Source organism: Littorina saxatilis, linkage group LG9 (genome assembly GCF_037325665.1).
Source record: "Littorina saxatilis isolate snail1 linkage group LG9, US_GU_Lsax_2.0, whole genome shotgun sequence".
Classification (NCBI taxonomy): Eukaryota; Metazoa; Mollusca; class Gastropoda; order Littorinimorpha; family Littorinidae; genus Littorina; species Littorina saxatilis.
In genome coordinates, this window is record NC_090253.1 from 39,897,124 (window position 1) to 39,918,293 (window position 21,170).

Below are 21,170 nucleotides of genomic sequence, written 5' to 3' on the forward strand. Positions count from 1 at the left end.
GATCCTGTCAACGAGGCAATTTAAGTTTGTCTATGTAAAATCGGACATCCATAACAACATTAAACTAAGTATGTGATATTCGTTAAATATTATGTCGTATAAAATCAATGTGATGGGGCCATATCAGAAAGATATAAGCAGATTAATCCACAACCCACGTTCTACTTTCTTACTTTGCTCGGTGGCGAAGGGAAAAGGAAGTCACGTGATCACACAAAGGGAAACTAATGCGGTTGCTTCCGGTTTCCTCTTTGGTTGGGTTTTAGAACTCTACTTCGTTTCCCTAATGTTGTGTTAATGTTTACTCTCTTTGCTAGCATAACTGTTGTGTATTTTTGCACATTCTGAACGTATTAAGCCGTGCACAATGATGCCCGTACCAGGTAAGGACATAATTTTAAGCTTGCGTCTTTTTTCTCAAAGTTTCTCCCACTCCCTCTTCCTATAGTCACTCACCCTCTGACTCTGCCTCTGGGCTTCTCTAACTCACAGTTATTATTACTGTGACACATACAAATATAGAAATAGTCACTTGGTCCGTTACAGTTATTTGATTTTTACATGGAAATATGTCACTGACCCACACATGTATGTATTTATTATGACAAAAGACAATCATCACATATATATATTCTAAAGCAATAAAATGCAACGCTATTGAGGTCTAACGAATGACGTCTCACAACGTGCGCGGTCGTCCTTGGCGGTCAAGAAAGCCGCCGCGATCATTGCGCAGACGACACTTCTAGACCACCAATATTTTTTGTGCGCGTCACGTGCTCCACATAAATCGGCCGGAAACGAAGCAATTGGGAAACCTGGAATGACACAGAAGTAGTGCCAAAAACTTAAATAATTTACTTTTCCGGGGGTTTTCATTCCAACCAAAGTGGGTACATAATTTTCTGTAGATTAATTGACTTTTTCAGTGTGTTTCTCCTGGTTACAGTACAAGGAGTACATGTCTACAGGTTTCTTGGATATTACAGTAGATCACGTGACACCCTTGAAAATAATGTTTGTACTGAAAGTTTGTGGATTTTAAATAATATTCCGACACAAAAATTCAACCCAAAGTGCAAATGAAATACATTTTACAACATGTGTTAAACTAAAGGATTATGAACCGGAAAAGGCTGAGCGAACGTACTTTGCATTAAGCCATTAAAATATGACCACACAACCATTAGACCACACTGTTGCTTTGCTAGCAGCTGTTAAACACATTTTCTACCTTCAGCTGGGTTGTCAAGTAAAGCGTTCCTTTGATAATGGCGGCATAGTAGTATTGCATTTGCAGTCTAATCTATAAGTGAAACTGCCAAACACAGCACATCATGTCTGTCTCATGCAGGGCATGAGATTGAGTGTGATCTTATTTCCACCAGGATCAAATTCCACCCAGGCACATTCTCTGTAATAAGTAAAAACATCTCCAAGAAGTCCACCTACAAGAAATGCACTTACTTTGGGTCGAATTAGAAAGCTTGTGTGTTTCTTACTCTATGTCTTGAATGCACATTAAAACCACAAAAATTAAGAGGAGACGGAAGTATGTGTGCAGTACTCGTTTTATAGATTGCTGATTTTTGTGTTTCAGATTCATATCCTGAAACTGACATTGACTATAAGCAGAAATACAAAGCTTTGAAGAAAAGATTAAAACTACTTGTTTACGTAAGTATTCTTTTTACTAAACTGAACAGTTTGGTGTAAGTTTTTATATTTAGTCAAGTTTTGACTAAATATTTTAACATCGAGGGGGAATCGAAACGAGGGTCGTGGTGTATGTGCGTGTGTGTGTTTGTGTCTGTGTGTCTGTGTGTGTGTGTGTGTGTGTGTGTGTGTAGAGCGATTCAGACTAAACTACTGGACCGATCTTTATGAAATTTGACATGAGAGTTCCTGGGTATGAAATCCCCATACGTTTTTTTCATTTTTTTGATAAATGTCTTTGATGACGTCATATCCGGCTTTTCGTGAAAGTTGAGGCGGCACTGTCACGCCTTCATTTTTCAACCAAATTGGTTGAAATTTTGGTCAAGTAATCTTCGACGAAGCCCGGACTTCGGTATTGCATTTCAGCTTGGTGGCTTAAAAATTAATTAATGACTTTGGTCATTAAAAATCTGAAAATTGTAAAAAAAAATAAAAATTTATAAAACGATCCAAATTTACGTTTATCTTATTCTCCATCATTTGCTGATTCCAAAAACATATAAATATGTTATATTCGGATTAAAAACAAGCTCTGAAAATTAAATATATAAAAATTATTATCAAAATTTAAAAAAAAGGGGTGTTGCAGGTAGCTTTGTTTCCTCCTTGGGGATGAAGCTACCAGGGGAAGGGATTGTGTTGGAGGTGCGGGTAGAGGGGTAGCCCTCCCGGTGCTCCCCCTTGGACCTCCCTAGTCTAGGACCCTGGGTCTTCGCGAGGTGGCCATTGTGGCGTAATCCCTCCGGACTAGCATAACGTTTCCCTATCCCAAGACCGACCGTGCGTGGTCTATGACCACATCCTCTACGAGGTGACCCTATCAACTAGGCAGCGAAAGCCCCTAGGCGAAACACGGCGGATCTAGAGGAGAGAACCTCGATAAAAAATTTGAGCTGCCATGAAGACGGAGCATGTTGGCTGAGGACAGCGGGCAGACCTTCTGTGCCGACACCCATCTACAGGAGAAAACCAGGCATGCACGCATCAAACCCAACATGGCCATCAAAATTAAATTGTCCAAATCAATTTAAAAACACTTTCATCTTATTCCTTGTCGGTTCCTGATTCCAAAAACATATAGATATGATATGTTTGGATTAAAAACACGCTCAGAAAGTTAAAACAAAGAGAGGTACAGAAAAGCGTGCTATCCTTCTTAGCGCAACTACTACCCCGCTCTTCTTGTCAATTTCACTGCCTTTGCCATGAGCGGTGGACTGACGATGCTACGAGTATACGGTCTTGCTGAAAAATGGCATTGCGTTCAGTTTCATTCTGTGAGTTCGACAGCTACTTGACTAAATATTGTATTTTCGCCTTACGCGACTTGTTTGTAATGATTTTGTCCATTTTGATTTCATTTTGTTCATTGCAAGCTGAAAACCAGTTATGTTTGACTCTTTGAGAAGAAATTATTTATTAAATGCGTAAATCTTGTTAGATAAATGTACTATTTCTTTTTATATTTAGTCAAGTTTTGACTAAATATTTTAACGTAGAGGGGGGAATCGAGACGAGGGTCGTGGTGTATGTGTGTGTGTCTGTCTGTCTGTCTGTGTGTGTGTGTAGAGCGATTCAGACTAAACTACTGGACCGATCTTTATGAAATTTGACATGAGAGTTCCTGGGTATGAAATCCCCATACGTTTTTTTCATTTTTTCAATAAATGTCTTTGATGACGTCATATCCGGCTTTTCGTGAAAGTTGAGGCGGCACTGTCACGCTCTCATTTTTCAACCAAATTGGTTGAAATTTTGGTCAAGTAATCTTCGACGAAGGCCGGGGTTTGGTATTGCATTTCAGCTTGGTGGCTTAAAAACTAATGAGTGAGTTTGGTCATTAAAAATCTGAAAATTGTAAAAAAATTATTTTTTTTATAAAACGATCCAAATTTACGTACATCTTATTCTTTATCATTTTCTGATTCCAAAAATATATAAATATGTTATATTTGGATTAAAAACAAGCTCTGAAAATTAAAAATATAAAAATTATTATCAAAATTAAATTGTCCAAATCAATTTAAAAACACCTTCATCTTATTCCTTGTCGGTTCCTGATTCCAAAAACATATAGATAATTATGATATGTTTAGATTAAAAACACGCTCAGAAAGTTAAAACGAAGAGAGGTACAGAAAAGCGTGCTATCCTTCTCAGCGCAAGTACTACCCCGCGCTTCTTGTCAATTTCACTGCCTTTGCTGTGCGCGGTGGACTGACGATGCTACGAGTATACGGTCTTGCTGCGTTGCATTGCGTTCAGTTTCATTCTGTGAGTTCGACAGCTACTTGACTAAATATTGTATTTTCGCCTTACGCGACTTGTTTTTCTTGGTTTTTCTTTTGTATTACATATATTTGATGCACTCACCTTTTAACTCTTCAGTAGCAACTTTTATTTTTATTTTTAGCTATTTTTTTACTCACATGCGAAGCAAAAGTGAGTCTATGTACTCACCCGAGTCGTCCGTCCGTCCGTCCGGAAAACTTTAACGTTGGATATTTCTTGGCTATCAACACCTGATGTGGCCTGATGGTGTATGGTTACAAGATCTCAAAAAACATGTGCGGCAACTTGACCTCACTTCAAGTTCAAGGTCACAGGGGCCGTAATTGTTGTCTTAAAAACGACCATTTTTCACATTTTCGCATTTTTTTCTGAAGTTATCGAGAATGGCAACCTTAGCTATGTATGCTATACAGGGCAATGTAAGCCCTATCTTTGGACACCAGTTTGGTTGACCTTGCTTCAAGGTCAAGGTCGCAAGGGTCCTTTAAAGTTGGATTGTATACATATTTTGAAGTGACCTTGACCCTGAACTATGGAAGATAACTGTTTCAAACTTAAAAATTATGTGGGGCACATGTTATGCTTTCATCATGAGACACATTTGGTCACATATGATCAAGGTCAAGGTCACTTTGACCCTTATGAAATGTGACCAAAATAAGGTAGTGAACCACTAAAAGTGACCATATCTCATGGTAGAAAGAGCCAATAAGCACCATTGTACTTCCTATGTCTTGAATTAACAGCTTTGTGTTGCATGACCTTGGATGTATTTTGGTAGGAAAAATGTGTAAAGCAGTTCTTAGTGTATGATGTCATTGCTAGGTTTAGTTATTTGACCTTGACCCTGAAGGTCAAGGTCATGTAAAGGTCAAGGTCAAGCTTGTGAGTCGTATGGGCTTTGCCCTTCTTGTTATAAGATGCAAGCAGGTCTTTTTTCAGTTGCTTTATGGATAGATCTGTAAAAATCTTGTTTTAGATTTTAATTTTGCGCAGTACACATTTATATGTGTGGAACTGTGTTATTTCTTCTTAATGGTTACATAAATAGCTATTATAATCTTTGTTTGCAGGAGCAAGAGTGCTTTTTGGAGGAGTTGCGAAAGGCGCAGAGAAAATTATTAAAGGTTGCCAAAGATAGAAGGTAAAATATCAAAAGCAGTACTTATGATATTTGCACATGATATTCTGCAGTTGTACAGTGTACTTCTAGACAGTAGTCAGAATGACTCTTTGTTTCCTTTTGAAATGCTGTGAGCTTGTGTGTGTGAGTGTAAGTATGTGTAACATGGTAAGACCTTTATTTCCCCAATGGGCGGTTCTGGTGAGGTTATGCCACCTCTTTCTTTCGGCTGGTAACTGGCGCCACCTCGCGGCAAGATCACACGAGAAAGGAACAAAAACTTGCATTTGTTCCAAATAGCATATCGGTTTGTGTGTAAGTCGTGCATTTTATACGGTAAACAGACAATGGTCGGTTCTGGTGAGGTTATGCCCCTTCTTTCTTTCGGCTGGTAACTGGCGCCACCTAGCGGCAAGATCACAGGAGTTGTCTCGCGTTATCACCCCAGAAGCGCTCATTGTAACTTTCAGTTGCATTCAGATTCAGAACTTGAAATACAGAGAAAGATTTTCTGACTGAGTAGTTTCTGTCCAGAATTTTAAAGTTTTAATTGGAACAGTACCAGAAATGTCTAGTTAATGCAAATACAAACTATGCTGGCACAGTACATTTACTGCATGTATTGACTGCTTTCTGTTGGACCGTCTAATGCAGTATGAGAAAAGTCTAGTTAATGCAAATACGAAATATGCTGGCACAGTACATTGACTGCATGTATCTGTGTTGACAGCTTTCTGTTGGACCGTCTGATGCAGTATGAGAAAGTGGATGACTCCTCAGACGACTCCGATGCCACTGCTTCCAGCGACAGTGATGCAGATGGACATCACAGAGATGGAGTTCCTGCAAAACGGTACAGAGAGAGACAGTGTTTGTGTGTGCGTGTGAGTATGTATGTGTGTGTGTCCGTGCATGCATGTGTGTCTGTTTGTATGTGTGTGTGGGTGTGTGTGCTATAAGCAGTCCGAGAAAGATTGTCACTGCAAAAAAGATAGATTCCTTCACAGTATGAACTAAAAAAAAATTCACAGAACTTTAAATGGTACAGGCCTGGACTTCCGAGTATGAAATCTTCTGCTTCCCTCGTAACTTGTAAGCTGTGTTAACTTTTGTTAAAGAAAGTGTTCATTCAAAATGGTCCCGTCTCTTTGCAGAGGTGCACTCTTTTTACAACCATGAAATTATTTTTCTGAAAAGCATTTAGTCTATAGTTTTGCCAGTGTGTGTGTGTGTGTGTGTGTGTGTGTGTGCGTGTGCATGCATGTGTGTGTGTGTTCTTTGTAAGTCCTGTAACTCTTTTTGCTAGTCACTCACAGTTGTGTGCTATTTGACTGGATTGTCTGCCTTTCAGGAAGCGGGTGAGCGGCCATGGCGGTGGGGGTGGTCACAGCCAGGCGTCTGCATCAGGGGAGGGAGGGAGCCAGCAAGCCACACCAGCCAACATCGCCAGCATTATTCTGGCGCAGGTATGCAGCTAGTAACAGTCTCTGTTTGTGCTTGTTTGTTTGCTTGTTTGTTCGTGTTTGCTTATTTGTCCTTTTTTTCGACTTGTTTATCATTTATTCGAATTTTGTATTAGATTTCAGGACAGGTTGTAAGAAAAGGCGTAGCTGTTACACGACACTTGAGATTGCCACAAGTTCTCAAATGTCGTATAGTTGTGTTCTTTTATTCTACGTCGCCCGTCTTCGCAGCAGCAGAAAACAACTCGTCAAATTGAGTTCGAGGATTTATTCAGCATTCAATACATACAACTGCACAACGTAGCAGAACTCAAAATAGAAGCTTTTTTACATACAAATCGCGCTGGCATATATAGTAAATACTCAATCTCGAGAATATTCCAGACCGAACACGATACAACTACATTATACGAGCCGTGCATGGACTAAACTAGCGACATTCTCTTATGACGTACATCAAAAGCGCCGACACACTTAATCCGAACAAACGCCACGAACTCACGACTAAAACAGCATGGTAAACAACTTGTTTTGACAGGACTAGAAAGTTCACCTGCATTCTCGTCCAAACATAAATATTGTGTTTACAAAATATAACATCGGTACTTTCCCACAAAGTACAAATAAGTCAACTACATGCAACACACAAAACTGAACCAAAGCTCAGCAACGGTAGCGTTTCCTAACAGTAGCCTTAAACCTCTATCCTTGGAAAATAGAGTTCCATCATCGTCATCATCTTGTCAACAGTGTTAGCACAAATTAGGCGCCACCCACTGTTGTGGTATACCCAGCTTACTTGAAAGTTTTATAGTAATATTAGATAAAGAATCAGTTAAGATAGTGCATACAGTGGCACCCCCCCTTTTAAGACTCCCTCCCATTTAAGACCTTATTTTTTCAGATTGTCTGTTCTTCTTCTTCTGCGTTCGTGGGCTGAAACTCCCACGTACACTCGTGTTTTTGCAAGAGTGGAATTTTACGTGTATGACCGTTTTTTACCCCGCCATTTAGGCAGCCATACGCCGTTTTCGGAGGAAGCATGCTGGGTATTTTCGTGTTTCTATAACCCACCGAACTCTGACATGGATTACAGGATCTTTTTCGTGCGCACTTGGTCTTGTGCTTGCGCTCTGAGAAATAAATCTCTCGCCGAATGTGGGGACGAACTCACACTGACAGCGGCCAACTGGATACAAATCCAGCGCGTCCAGATTGTCTGTTCATATCCTCTGTAAAATTACCTCCATTTTCAGACTCTCTCCTGATTTTCTCTGATTTTTGGAGGTTGTAAAAAGGGCGTTCCACTGTACTGTACAGCAATGCATCTGTTGCTTTTGCAGTCAGTTTTGTGTTTATTTCAGAGTACATGTACTGTGTGCTTGTAAATATATTTAACTTGAATTTCTTGCCGTTTTGTGTTCAGAGTACTGTGTGTTTGTGGATATTTTTAACTTGAACTTCTTGCCTTTGTGTGTTGACAGCAGTCAGTTTTGTGTTTAGTTCAGAGTACGGTGTGTTTATGGATATATTTTACTTGAATTTCTTGCCTTTTTGTGTTGCCAGCAGTCAGTTTTGTGTTTAGTTCAGAGTACTGTGTGTTTGTGAATATATTTTACTTGAATTTCTTGCCTTTGTGTGTTGCCAGCAGGCAGCGGCTGGTGGAAGCCAGGAGGGCGGGAAGAAGAGAGCTAAACCATCCAGCAAAAAGTCCAAAGCTAGTGAGTGAACACCTATTGGAACTTCTCTGGCCCTTCCATCAGTCAAGAACATGTTTTTACCAAGCCTTCAAATTTCATTTTCATTTTCATTACTTTATTGTCCCATTGCTGGAAAATTCGAATCGCCTCCTCCCAGTGAAAAGCTAGCCGCAACAGAGTCGTGCTACCCATGGGTATGCATGTTTAGGTGTAATCAGCATCCTGCACTTATAGCAGAATGACCGAGGTCTTTTACGTGCCACAGTGGTGACACGGGGGGTGGAACATGGATACCGTCTCTGAGTCTGCACATAAAGTTGACCCGTGTCGGTCCCGGCCCGGATTTGAACCGTTGACCCTGGGATCACAAATCCAGTGCTCTACAATCTAAGCTACCCGGCCTCCAAATAACAATGTTTTCTGCAGAAATATTTGTTTTGACATCTTCCCAGTTATTTTAGACACGGCTGCCCCTGAATCTTGGCAATGTGTGTGTACTTTGTGAAAGCACACTTTTGCCAAAACTTTACGTGAATATGATTATGTTCACTGTTTGTTTCAAACAGATGCAAGCAAAGCAGGATCCCACGCGACAGTTGCCTCGTTATTACCTTCCTCCACTGTCCCTGGTCAGATGACGCGAGAAGAGTTGGAACGACACCTAGATGCCAAGCAAAACGTGTTCGGCATTGAAAAAGCCACAGCTAGCCTGCCCATGGATATCTTTAGCAACGATAACTCCAACCATGCTAGGTAAGGTGGTTTTTGTAAGTGTCACATTTTTTTCAGCAGGTTAAATCTTAGCATAGTGCACATCTGAATTAAGGGTTCTAGTATAAAATATCACCAAAATCGCTTCAGTTGTGTTCCTATTTAGAATGGGAAATATTAATGGATTTCGGCTCAAATAAAGTCAAATGCATTGCTGACCCATATATTGTGTTAGTTAATATGTCACGACAACTGCCGTTGAGAAACAATTCAACGGAAAAACATACATTATCTAGAAACCGAAAATAGTGATTTTGGCGTTTCCTTGATAATTCTTCAAGGAGCGCACATTTTTTAAAGAAATTCAAAACATACAATAACATGTAATTGGACTACATTTTGTGGAATCAAAATTACGTTATTTTAATTAAAACGTTGATTTCATCATATTTACATATAACGGTTTTAACTGACAAGCTATATTTTCTTTGATTTTATCCCGACCCACAAACGCCTTCCACAAAGTGTAGTCCTATGAATACTAAAAAGCCATGCTACGTTTTGTTCCAGTCGGTTGAGAACATTTTGAGTTATCAAGGAAACGGCGAAGCAAGGTGCCGAAAACATCATTCTGAGAAAAAAAGGCTTCAAAGTTTAGATACTTTTTATTCTTGTTGAAATTCACAACATTTCATAAAGATCGGTGAAAAATTAGAAAATAACGGTTTATAACTGACAAAAGCTTGGTTTTCTTCTGAAAAGTACGTATTGAAACTCAGTTATGGACAACGGACCTACTCACAAAATGTCATAAAGATTGGTGAAAAAACGGGATTTAACGGTTTTTTAACTGCCAAAAATCAACTTTTTATTCTTGTTGAAATTCAGTTAGGGACAACCAACCTAACCACAACATTTCATAAAGATCGGTGAAAAATTAGAAAATAACGGTTTATAACGGGTTTTTAACTGCCAATAATTAACTTTTTCTTCTTGAAAAGTTTGTATTGGAGATCAGTTAGGGACAATGGTCCAATTTTGGTGTAAATCCGACGATTAGGGACCAAGAAACAAGGAGCAGAGTGTTTTTTGGCGGTTAAACTGTCATTAAATATCATATTCTTACTCCGAATCACATTAGCATTGAGTCACCTGAGATGCTTATCACTGAAAAACGCTTACCCGGCTAAAGAATTTAAAGGGAAGCAACCCCATCACCAAAACGAAAGTGAAAGTAGCTTTGGTAATGGGCCAGTACACCGGGAGTTACCTCCCATACGGGTGTATGCCACGTCACTTCCTCTAGGAACACGTGCCTATTATCATACGTCTTTTTCACCTCGGAGAGGACGGTTCACTTTTTGACGCTCTGTGGCTGACCTTGTGTGTTTGAGTGACACCCGCCGGCCACGTTACCCAGCTTGTCTGCTCGCCTTGCCTACAGTTTGGTGAGCTCGTTCCCGTTTGTTGTTGGTTGTTTGCGCTGTTTCGTTACTGTACGTTGTCCGTTTTTTACGGACTTGTGTGTCAGTGACTTGCGTGTTTCGCCATTTTGTTGTGTGAGTTAGTTAGCTAACTCGTGTGACTTTGCTAGTAGCTCTGCGTGCCCTCTTTCTGTTTGGGCAAGTGTAGCTTTAGTATTTTGTTGACGCGTAAGCGTGTGTGTTTACTGTGTTTTCAGTCGTTTTGACTTACGTTTCAGTAAATCTTTTTGGCTTTGCCACGTGTTGTTGACGTTTGTGTCAGTGTCTTGCGTGTCGCCATTTTGTTGTGTGAGTTAGTTTTCTAGCTCGTGTGACTTTGTTTGTAGCTCTCCGTGCCTCTGCTTGTGGGGCAAGTTTAGCTATAGTATTTTGTTAACGCATTAGTGCGTGTATTTACTGAATTTTCCAGTCGTTTAGACTTATGTTTCAGTAAATTTTTTCGCGTTGCCACGTGTTGTTGTCAACATGTCTGATTCAGACAAGCGCCGTGGCAAGTCGGACCCCAAGGGGAAAATTAAGGCTAAGTCTTCCTCTTCCAAAGCAACGTTACTTGTTACAGACCAAGAGCGTAACACTTTGTTGGCTGTACCAATTTCGGCGCCTAGCGCTGTTACTACTTCTGCTTCTTTTGCGGCGCCTAGCGCTACTGTTACTTCTGCACCTGTCTCTACATCGGAGACTTCGTCTTCTTTGTTAGCACCTGGACAAGGTGCGTTGGTTTCCTCTCTGTTAAAGTCACTGGTTCCAGAAATCCGCAGCTTGGTGCAGGCAGAATTTCAGCGTTCCGTCGCCAGCAGTTCGGCGTTTCCGGCATCTGGCAGTGACGTCCGGGCATTGGCTTCCGTGTCTTTGTCCTCCACTTCCGGCTTGGAGCAGCGTCCTCCCTCTTCAGCGTCGGTTGGTAAGCAGAGCTGGTCCGATAGCCCTCGTGAGGCGCCTGGACGTTCTCCTTCGGGGGACAGCTCTTTCGCATCGGGTCACGACCGATACCTTGCTGATCTTTCATTTCCGGCGATAACCTACGAGGCCCCGGACTTGTTCGAACAGCGGCGGCAGTCGGTTTCGACTGCCGCATTTCCGGCACTTGCCGGAAGTGATGATCCGTCCGCTCCGGCACGCTACGGCGGTCGCGGCAGGATGGAGTATTCACTGACTTCCGGTCCTTCCGGATCGCGAAGTCAACCAGTGCAGTCTTCACTTCCGCATTTTGCGGTTCCGTTGACTACACTTCCGGTTTCGGCCGGAAACGCTTCTTCCTCTTCTGGTGGTTCCTTCCGGATACCAGATAGTGGATTACAGCGTGCGCCTTCCGGCTTTCAAGCGCCTAGGCTTGAGCAGGCATCACTCCACTCAGTCGGGGGAGTGACGTCAGCTCATCCAGCTCCGGTTTTTGCGGATGGTCGTCCTGCTTACCCTTTACCTTCACAGGATTTTGGGCGGCAGGATGACGTTAGTGCTCAGGCTTTTCCGGTTTCCGGTTTGCCAGGGCATGCTTCTGCTTCCGGAACTGGTGACTTCGGTCATGGTTCCACGTGTGACTATTCTGATGCTCCATCAGTGGTCAGCGAGGAGTCGCGGGGCGTGTTTCCGTCGAAGCTCAAGTCTGTTCTTGACGTCGCGGCGGAAGTAACGTCTCGTTATTTTCCTGAAGGGGTGGTGGCTGCGGACTCTTCCGCATCATTCGTTCCTTCTGCCATGGCGGACTTCCGGCCGGCACAGGAGGATGTTTCTTCCTTCCGGTTCGCCGAGTCTCCGTCAGTGGCTTACCAACTTTCGCATTCACTGGTTCGTCCAGCACATGCGGGGAGTGGTATTCGGCCAGTGCCTGTTCCGTTACTGCTTCCTTTTGGTCCAGTTCCGGAATCAGCTCAGCAGTGGGTGGCTTCAGCTGCCCAAGCCTCTTCCTTCGTGCCTACGGCCAATAGGAAGCTTGGCATGCCCAATCAGAGCCAGAATTGGCTGGCGTCTTTTGCACTCCCTAGGGCTACCCTTCCGGTTTCCCGGGAATTGCTGCCTCTTCTGACTAAACCGATCAAGCGTGATTCGGTTTTGCCGGTTTCCGAGGCTTCCCTCCTCTCTGCTGAGGAGGTTGGACGTCGGCAGATCGAACTGTCCTCCATTGCGGAGACTCTCGTTCGGGCTCTGTCTCGGGCATTGACCGATTCGCTAGTTCCTTTCACTCTCAGTGAAGAACAGAATGCGGACGATGTCTCTGCGCTTTTGGCCGCATTGGCCAAGGTCAATGAGGAACAATTGCGTCTTTCCTCCCTGCAGTACACCCAAGCGGTACTCTGCAGGAGGGATCTCTTCCTCTCGCAGTCCCAATTCACGGAACTGGCTACTAGGGAGACCTTGAGAGTCTCCCCGGTCTCAGAGGAGTCTCTCTTCTGTCCGCTGGCACTGGATGCCAGACAGAAGGAGATTCAGTCAAACAAGGACAGTCAGTTCCTTGACTACACTCTGAAGGGGGTGAAACAGTCTCAGCCTTCTAAACAGAAGCAGGCTCAGACATCGTCTAACCCCAAGCCAGCTCAGAAGCGGCAGGCTCCGCCGGCCGCTCGTGGTGGGAAGAAGAGGACGGCATCGGGGAGGGGGCGTGGCGGCTCTGGAAGTAAGCCACACCCCCAATGAAGCGCTCCCGATCTCACCTCCCTCCCGCCCTCCACCTTGGTGATGGCGGGAGGCCCCTCCCGGGCACTTTCTCGTTGGATGTCGGTAGCAGACAGCCAATGGATTGTGGGAGTGGTGAGATCGGGCTTCCGTCTACTCTGGCGGGAGGAAAAGGCGCCTCTTACCCGAGTGCCTCCGCGGTTCAAGCCCCCCTTCTCGCAGGAAGCACGTTCCGTCTTGCAGTCGGAAATTGCCTCCCTGGAGCAGAAGGGCGCGGTGGAGAGAGTTCGGGTCCACAGCTCCCTGGGATTTTACGGGCGTCTGTTCGCTGTTCCCAAAGCATCAGGAGGATGGCGTCCCGTGTTGGATTTATCTCTCCTCAATACTTTCTTGAGGGAGATAAAATTCAAGATGGAGACGCCAGCCTCTGTCCGAGACTCTCTCCGCCCAGGAGACTGGGTGACCTCGATCGATCTCACGGACGCATACTTTCACATTCTTATGCATCCGGCCGACCGGAAATGGCTTCGTTTCCGGTGGGGAGATCAGATCTACCAGTTTCGCGCACTCCCTTTCGGGCTGTCTCTCGCACCATGGATTTTCACCATGGTGGTGAGACAGGTCTGTGCACTGGTGAGGTCCCAGGGTATCCGTCTGCGGGCTTATCTGGACGACTGGCTCATCATGAACCAGTCCCAGAGCGGCTGTTCGCAGGATACCCTGACGGTTCTTCGAGAATCCAACTCGTTGGGGTTCTCGATCAACCGGGTAAAGTCGGAGCTGACCCCGTCACAGACATTCACTTATCTGGGGATGTCTTTCGACACGGTCGCTTGGACTGTCCAGCCTTCTCAGAGAAGGGTGGACAAGCTCCAAGCCCAGATTCGCTCCACTTTACCTCTCCTGATGGCTTCCATCCGCTCGCTCGCCTCCATCTTGGGGCAGATGGAGTCTATGGCTCTTCTGGTTTCACTGGGCCGGGTCCACAAACGTCCGCTTCAGTTCGCGCTGAAGCCGTTTGTGGACTCTCCTCTGGTGGACTGGGACGCCCTCATCCCTTTGCAGGGATGGTTCCAGTCTGCGACCCTTCCGTGGTTGGACACGGAGTGGGTCTGCAGAGGTGTTCCGATCGTCGTGCCCCTCCCCGACCTGGACCTCTTTACAGATGCGTCCAGGGAGGGTTGGGGGGCACATACAGATCTTCAGACTACTTCCGGTCTGTGGACGACGGAGCAGTCCTTGTGGCACATCAACTTGCTGGAGCTGGAGGCAGTTGCTCTAGCTCTGGCCAAGTTTCTGCCCTCCCTGTACGCCAAACATGTTCGTCTGTTTACAGACAACATGACAGTGGCGGCGTACATCAACAAGCAGGGAGGCTCGCGGTCCCCGTCTCTCTCGGAGAGGGCTTGCGAGATCCTGGTGTGGTGCTTTCAGCATCATATCACGATCTCGGCCAGGTACCTTCCAGGGAGGCTGAACACTTTGGCGGATGCGCTCAGTCGTTCCGGTACAGTGCTTCAGTCGGAGTGGACGATCACTCACGGGGCACTGCTTCGCCTTTGGGCCCAGGTCCAAAAGCCTCTGGTGGACCTTTTTGCCACAAGGTACTCAAAGAGGCTTCCGGTGTTCGTCTCGCCATTCCCGGACCCTCAGGCATGGCGAGTGAACGCTCTGGACTTTCCCTGGACGGGTCTGGAGGCGTACGCCTTTCCTCCCTTTCCGTTACTCAGCCGAGTAATCCGGAAAGCGGAGATGGAGGAGCCGGCCCTTCTTCTTCTGGTCGCTCCTCTGTGGCCGTCGCAGGTCTGGTTTCCAGATCTTCTTCGGCTCGCCCAAGGGCCCCCCATTCCTCTCGCACTCGTGCGAGGGGAACTAGTGCAGCCCCGAACAGGCATTCCACACGAGGAGCCCAGTCTTCTGAAGCTTCACGTGTGGAAGTTGTTCGGGACTCGCTGAAGCGCTCTGGGGCGTCGTCTTTGACTCTGGACTTGGTGGCTCGCTCGCATAGAGCGTCCACCTCTTCAGTTTATGCTTCCCACTGGAAGGCATGGACTGCCTGGTGTTCAGCTAGAGGGGTGAGTTCGGTGGCTCCGCGCTCTATTCAGGTCGCTAACCACCTCTCTTTCATGTCTTCGCAGGGCGCCTCAGTCTCCTCGTTGAGGGTCCGGCGCTCCGCTATCTCGGCGACTCTTAAGCAGATTGGTCGTTCTGTTCGAGTCGGGGGTGTTATAGCTGCAGTCATTAAAGGGGCTGCTCTTAAGGAAGCTAAAGCTCGTTTGCCCGCTCCCAAGTGGGACTTGTTTTTGGCTCACGTAAGTGTAGCCTATGCGATCGTAACTTTGTCTGTCTGTGCGTGCGTGCGTGCGTGCGTGCGTCTGTGCGTGTGTATGTCTGTGGTAGAAACTCTAACATTTGAAGACGTCACATTACATTGACGTCACATTATGACGTAAGAGGGTTAGACGTCACCCGAAGGAAGTACTGACAGTCTCGGTCATTATTATTTTGAGCGCGCCGAGACTAGTTGGCAGTCGTGTCCTTGTAACATGCAGACAGACAGATCTAGATCTAGTGTCTCGCTTTCTTGCACAGTTTCACATATGCTCTTTCTGTGTGTGTGTGTGTGTGTGTGTGTGTGTGTGTGTGTGTGTGTGTGTGTGTGTGTGTGTGTGTGTGTGTGTGTGTGTGTGTGTGTGTGTGTGTGTGTGTGTGTGTGTGTGTGTGTGTGTGTGTGTGTGTGTGTGTGTGTGTGTGTGTGTGTGTGTGTGTGTGTGTGTGTGTGTGTGTGTGTGTGTGTGTGTGTGTGTGTGTGTGTGTGTGTGTGTGTGTGTGTGTGTGTGTGTGTGTGTGTGTGTGTGTGTGTGTGTGTGTGTGTGTGTGTGTGTGTGTGTGTGTGTGTGTGTGTGTGTGTGTGTGTGTGTGTGTGTGTGTGTGTGTGTGTGTGTGTGTGTGTGTGTGTGTGTGTGTGTGTGTGTGTGTGTGTGTGTGTGTGTGTGTGTGTGTGTGTGTGTGTGTGTGTGTGTGTGTGTGTGTGTGTGTGTGTGTGTGTGTGTGTGTGTGTGTGTGTGTGTGTGTGTGTGTGTGTGTGTGTGTGTGTGTGTGTGTGTGTGTGTGTGTGTGTGTGTGTGTGTGTGTGTGTGTGTGTGTGTGTGTGTGTGTGTGTGTGTGTGTGTGTGTGTGTGTGTGTGTGTGTGTGTGTGTGTGTGTGTGTGTGTGTGTGTGTGTGTGTGTGTGTGTGTGTGTGTGTGTGTGTGTGTGTGTGTGTGTGTGTGTGTGTGTGTGTGTGTGTGTGTGTGTGTGTGTGTGTGTGTGTGTGACGGAGTGATTGAGTTTGTGTTACTGTTTGTCGATTTCTTACGTGAGCCTTGATGGCTTCGCCTCTTGTTAATCCTGGAATTCCTTCGTTCTGCGGATTTTGAGCCTTTAAGCGAGGCCAGTCTGTTCAATGTCACTCGCAAAGCGCTGTTTCTCCTTTTGTTGGCTACGGCCCGACGGGGTAGCGAGGTCCACGCCCTGTCGGGTCAGCCTGGAGATATCTCCTTTGAGCCGGACGGTTCCGCATCTTTGCGTTTCCGGCCTGATTTCCTGGCCAAGAATCAGTCTCCGGGGCAGGCCTCTCCGCTGGTTAGAGTTAAGGCTCTGACCAGCGCGTTGGCCCCGGATGACCCCGATTCGGTCAATTGCCCTGTGAGGGCACTTCGTCTGTACTTAGCCCGGACTCAGCCGATTCGGTCTAGTTCTCAGAAGTTGTTGTTTATCTCTCTCCTTACTAGGCGCGAGAAAGATTTGTCGAAGGTAACGTTGGCCCGGTGGGTGTCCTCGCTCATCAAGCAGGCTTATGAGTGGAGTCGCACAAAGAGGGGGGGGGTTATGCCCTCCTTGCCACTTGACTCGGCCCGAGCCCATGAAACGAGGGCGTGGGCATCCTCTCTGGCAGTTCTGCGCTCCAGACGTCTAGAGGAGGTGCTGACAACTGCGTATTGGCGTTCCGAAGATGTTTTTATAAACTTTTATCTTCGGGACGTCACAGCTCTTCGACAGGATGGCTCCAGAGGCCTTCCAGCGCTCATAGCAGCAGGCCAGTTCCTGTCCAGAACTTGATGGTGAGTTTTGATTCATTTCTAGCCCACCGCCTTGTTGATGTTATCTGCTAATGTGATTCGGAGTAAGAATATGATATTTAATGGAAAATTTCCTAAATAAATTTTCATTTAATTAATATACTTACCCGAATCACATACTGTATTCCCTCCCACCTGCCCCGCTTATGGTTTTAAGATTTTTTTTTAAAGCCGTATGATAATAGGCACGTGTTCCTAGAGGAAGTGACGTGGCATACACCCGTATGGGAGGTAACTCCCGGTGTACTGGCCCATTACCAAAGCTACTTTCACTTTCGTTTTGGTGATGGGGTTGCTTCCCTTTAAATTCTTTAGCCGGGTAAGCGTTTTTCAGTGATAAGCATCTCAGGTGACTCAATGCTAATGTGATTCGGGTAAGTATATTAATTAAATGAAAATTTATTTAGGAAATTTTCCATTTTAACGGTTTAATGATTTGGTGAAATTTCTTCCACCACAATACTATACAATGTTTTATCTACCCATTATTGCAAGAACCCCAAAATCACAACTGAAGCGATTTTGGTGATATTTTATACTAGAACCTCCCCTTAATGCTTTGAAGAAATACAAGAAATCACGCATGCTCACACACACACATGCACACACACACACACGCACACGCACACACACACAAACAGAGGAACACACACACAACTGATGAATCAAGATAAGAGTCCATCTCATTGAAAGCAAAAGTTAAGAGATTACATTTTTTTATCTCCGATGTTCTTCACATTATTCTCTAGCAAATACAAACCACCTCGGTATGAATGTGTTAAATCACAAAGGTTAGTCTGTATCTTGTTTCACCATCGTATATTTGAATTGAACTTTTTGTGCAATTTACGATGTGCACCCGTGTGGAGTATCAGATTTTGTTTGTTCACAGAGTAATTTCCCTTGTCTTGTTTCAGTGACCCTACAGGAAATGGAGGAACAGGAGATGACGAAGAAGAAGATCTGGTCATAGATATTCCACATTAAAGCATTATGGGTTTTTCCTTCTCATTTTCTGAAATTATTTGTCATGTCATCCATGTTCACTAGTTGCGCGAGTCATCATTTAACTGGTCTTCTGATTATGTTTTTTGTATAATTGTGTGATGGCACGCAGAGACTTTAATTGTCAAAGTCTTATTGCTGTTTCTATGGAAGATGTATATATATATTGGCTTTTGCTTATGTAGACATGCCATGACAATTTCAAATCAGCACAAGTTAAATCAAACGGTTTGTTGCCAGGGCGAAAGGCCAATAGTTTTTTTCATGTCTGGAAAAATGTGTTTGAATCAACAGAGGAACCCCCCCTTTTAAGACCTCGAAAAATCTGAGAAACTTAGGTCTTAAAAAGAAGGGAGGGAGGGCGGGGATGTAGCTCAGTCGGTAGCGCGCTGGATTTGTATCCAGTTGGCCGCTGTCAGCGTGAGTTCGTCCCCACGTTCGGCGAGAGATTTATTTCTCAGAGTCAACTTTGTGTGCAGACTCTCCTCGGTGTCCGAACACCCCCCGTGTGTACACGCAAGCACAAGACCAAGTGCACACGAAAGAGACCTTGTAATCCATGTCAGAGTTCGGTGGGTTATAGAAACACGAAAATGCCCAGCATGCTTCCTCCGAAAACGGCGTATGGCTGCCTAAATGGCGGGGTAAAAAACGGTCATACACGTAAAATTTCACTCGTGCAAAAAACACGAGTGTACGTGGGAGTTTCAGCCCACGAACGCAGAAGAAGAAGAAGAAATGGAGGTAACTTTACAGAGTCTGTGAAGAGAAAATGTGAAAAACTAAGGTCTTGAAAGAGAGGAAGTCTTAATCCCCTGAAAGCGGCGTATGGCTGCCTGAATGGCGGGGTAAAAACGGTCATACACGTAAAAACCCACTGCTAAAACATTAGTGAACGTGGGAGTTTCAGCCCATGAACGATGAAGAAGAAGAAGAAGAAGAGGAAGTGTTAAATTTGGGGTCCACTGTATCACCAAACGGTAGCGCTTCCCCACAAGAAAAGTTTTCATATAAGACTGCTGGTTAAAACATATCATTACTTGCTGAGTCCATCAAAATTGGCTGAACACATGCTTTGGCAGAATGCTCATCAGTTTATCCCAATCGCTTGATGTTGGCATCTTTCAGTTCATTCCTGGAGTATGTTGAAATGCTGAATCACATTTTGATAGTTTATATTTGTTCAATACCCATTGCATTTTGGTGCTTTAACACAGGTAAATACTGTCACAGAGCATTCTTTGCATTTCTGGAACCTCGAAGACGTTTTACATCGACATATAAATGAAGCATTGCTCACTTATTTCAATAGTTATACAGCATCCCTGTGTTCTGTGAACATGTTTGTGAAGACGAGATCAAACGACTCTCACAGCAATGTTTTATGTTGTGACAGTAGTACTTGTAGTAGTTACCTTATGGTGTTCTTAATGGCAACTCGTGATTGTGATTTTCAGTCAGATGTAAGCGTTCTTTATTCGGCCACTTCCAGGAATAGCACTGCTAAACTGACATCATGCTCTAAAATGTAAACATTTTAATATACATTCTGTTTGGGGGTAGGGGTATAATCGGGAAATAGGCATGGTTTTTTTTCATCAGGAGATAGCTGTTGATATTTTTCTTGTATTATTAAACTGTGTTCAAAAGACTTTTTGAGTGTTTGTAGAAAATCAGGGCAAATCGGATGAACATTTCATGTTGTGTACATTGAAAGCTGTTCATCATTGTAATGAGCAATCTCTGTGCTAAGATAGGTGGTGAATGCAAAAGATATTGACTGTGTATTGAAGGTGGTAAATGTAGTAATGTTGCCGTAAAACATGCGAGTAGTGTGCTAGTATGTGTGTGTGTTTGAGAAATTCAGAATGTTGGCAAAGTTTCACATGCAGATCTTAGTGGGGTTCCCACTGAAGAAAAGCAAAAATCTCTGAAATTGTGTGTGTTTGTGGCCCCTGGAGCAATTTTTTGATTAGTGCTTTTGTGAACAAGAAACAATTAACAAGTGGCTCTATCCCATCACCCCCCCTTTCCCTGTCGCGATATAACCTTCGAAAACGACGTTAAACACCAAATAAAGAAAGAATGTGTGTTTTTGGGGAGGGGGAGAAAGTGTGTCCACAAATTCAAACTTCTTATTTTTACATTTCAAGCAAATCTGCAAACAAAAAGTGGGAGTCTTCAGATGCACATCAGTTCCTTCAAAGCGAGGAATAACATTTGTGGGGCATTGTTCAAATTTTGATGTTGATAACCTCTTGCCAACAACAAGGCAAATTGTTAATGGCGTATTAAATTACATATCTTATCCCAATTCACATAAAGCAATTTACTTCAGTTTAGTGCTAGAACGCTGAAACTACGCTCAACCCTGGTAAGGGGGGAAGTAACCCTAAAAATAGAACGACCTTGACGGTCACATGACAACGCCAGGTCAAGGCTACCTCCCAGCATGCATTGCGCACACGTGCTCTCGCCGCCATCTTGCATTCTACTCTTCAGCGATAGCGTCTAAGGATTTTTGGATTACGCTCGGGCTTTTTTGTTAGAAGATGGCGGCGAGAGCACGTGTGCGCAATGCATGCTGGGAGGTAGCCTTGACCTGGCATTGTCATGTGACCGTCAAGGTCGTTCTATTTTTAGGGTTACTTCCCCCCTTACCAGGGTTGAGCGTAGTTTCAGCGTTCTATCACTAAACTGAAGTAAATTGCTTTATGTGAATTGGGCAAGTATATTAATCAAATGAAAATTTATTATTAAAATTTTCGATTATACCACAAAGGAAGATGTGAAGTCTGCATGTGGCCATTAAATAGAAGTGTGCAAGTTCACTTTTGTATATGTTTATATTTTTTGTACATTTATGTTCCAAGCATTTTTTTTTTTTAACTATGAGTGAATCTGAGGCGAATAAAGTGTTGTTTGAAAGAAGACAAAACACG

General features: G+C 44.5%; 2 protein-coding genes across 5 annotated transcripts in view; one reads left to right on the forward strand and one right to left on the reverse strand.

The window, feature by feature from the left end:
• The window catches only part of LOC138976059 (large ribosomal subunit protein eL6-like), a 137,435-nt gene that overhangs the window by 12,373 nt on the left and 103,892 nt on the right, over positions 1-21,170 (reverse strand). Inside the window, exon 1 of one of the 2 annotated variants that reach the window (XM_070348865.1) lies at positions 174-244. The exons of the other annotated variant lie outside the window; for it this stretch is intronic. The gene's annotated coding sequence lies outside the window, so the exon portion shown is untranslated. Of the gene's footprint in view, positions 1-173; positions 245-21,170 lie in introns of those variants that run through there. 2 annotated transcript variants of the gene reach the window in all.
• On the forward strand, positions 244-21,166 carry LOC138976058 (INO80 complex subunit E-like). 3 transcript variants are annotated; one of them, XM_070348864.1, is made up of 8 exons: positions 244-383; positions 1,601-1,677; positions 5,085-5,155; positions 5,865-5,987; positions 6,486-6,600; positions 8,246-8,318; positions 8,864-9,064; positions 18,141-21,166. In XM_070348864.1, exons 1-7 carry the CDS (start codon positions 368-370, stop codon positions 9,052-9,054), a joined length of 666 nt encoding a protein of 221 aa, XP_070204965.1. In that variant the 5' UTR covers positions 244-367; the 3' UTR covers positions 9,055-9,064; positions 18,141-21,166. The 3 variants fall into 3 exon arrangements, with proteins under 3 accessions (XP_070204965.1, XP_070204963.1, XP_070204964.1); XM_070348862.1 differs by having other exon boundaries at positions 8,864-9,050; XM_070348863.1 differs by having other exon boundaries at positions 8,249-8,318; positions 8,864-9,050.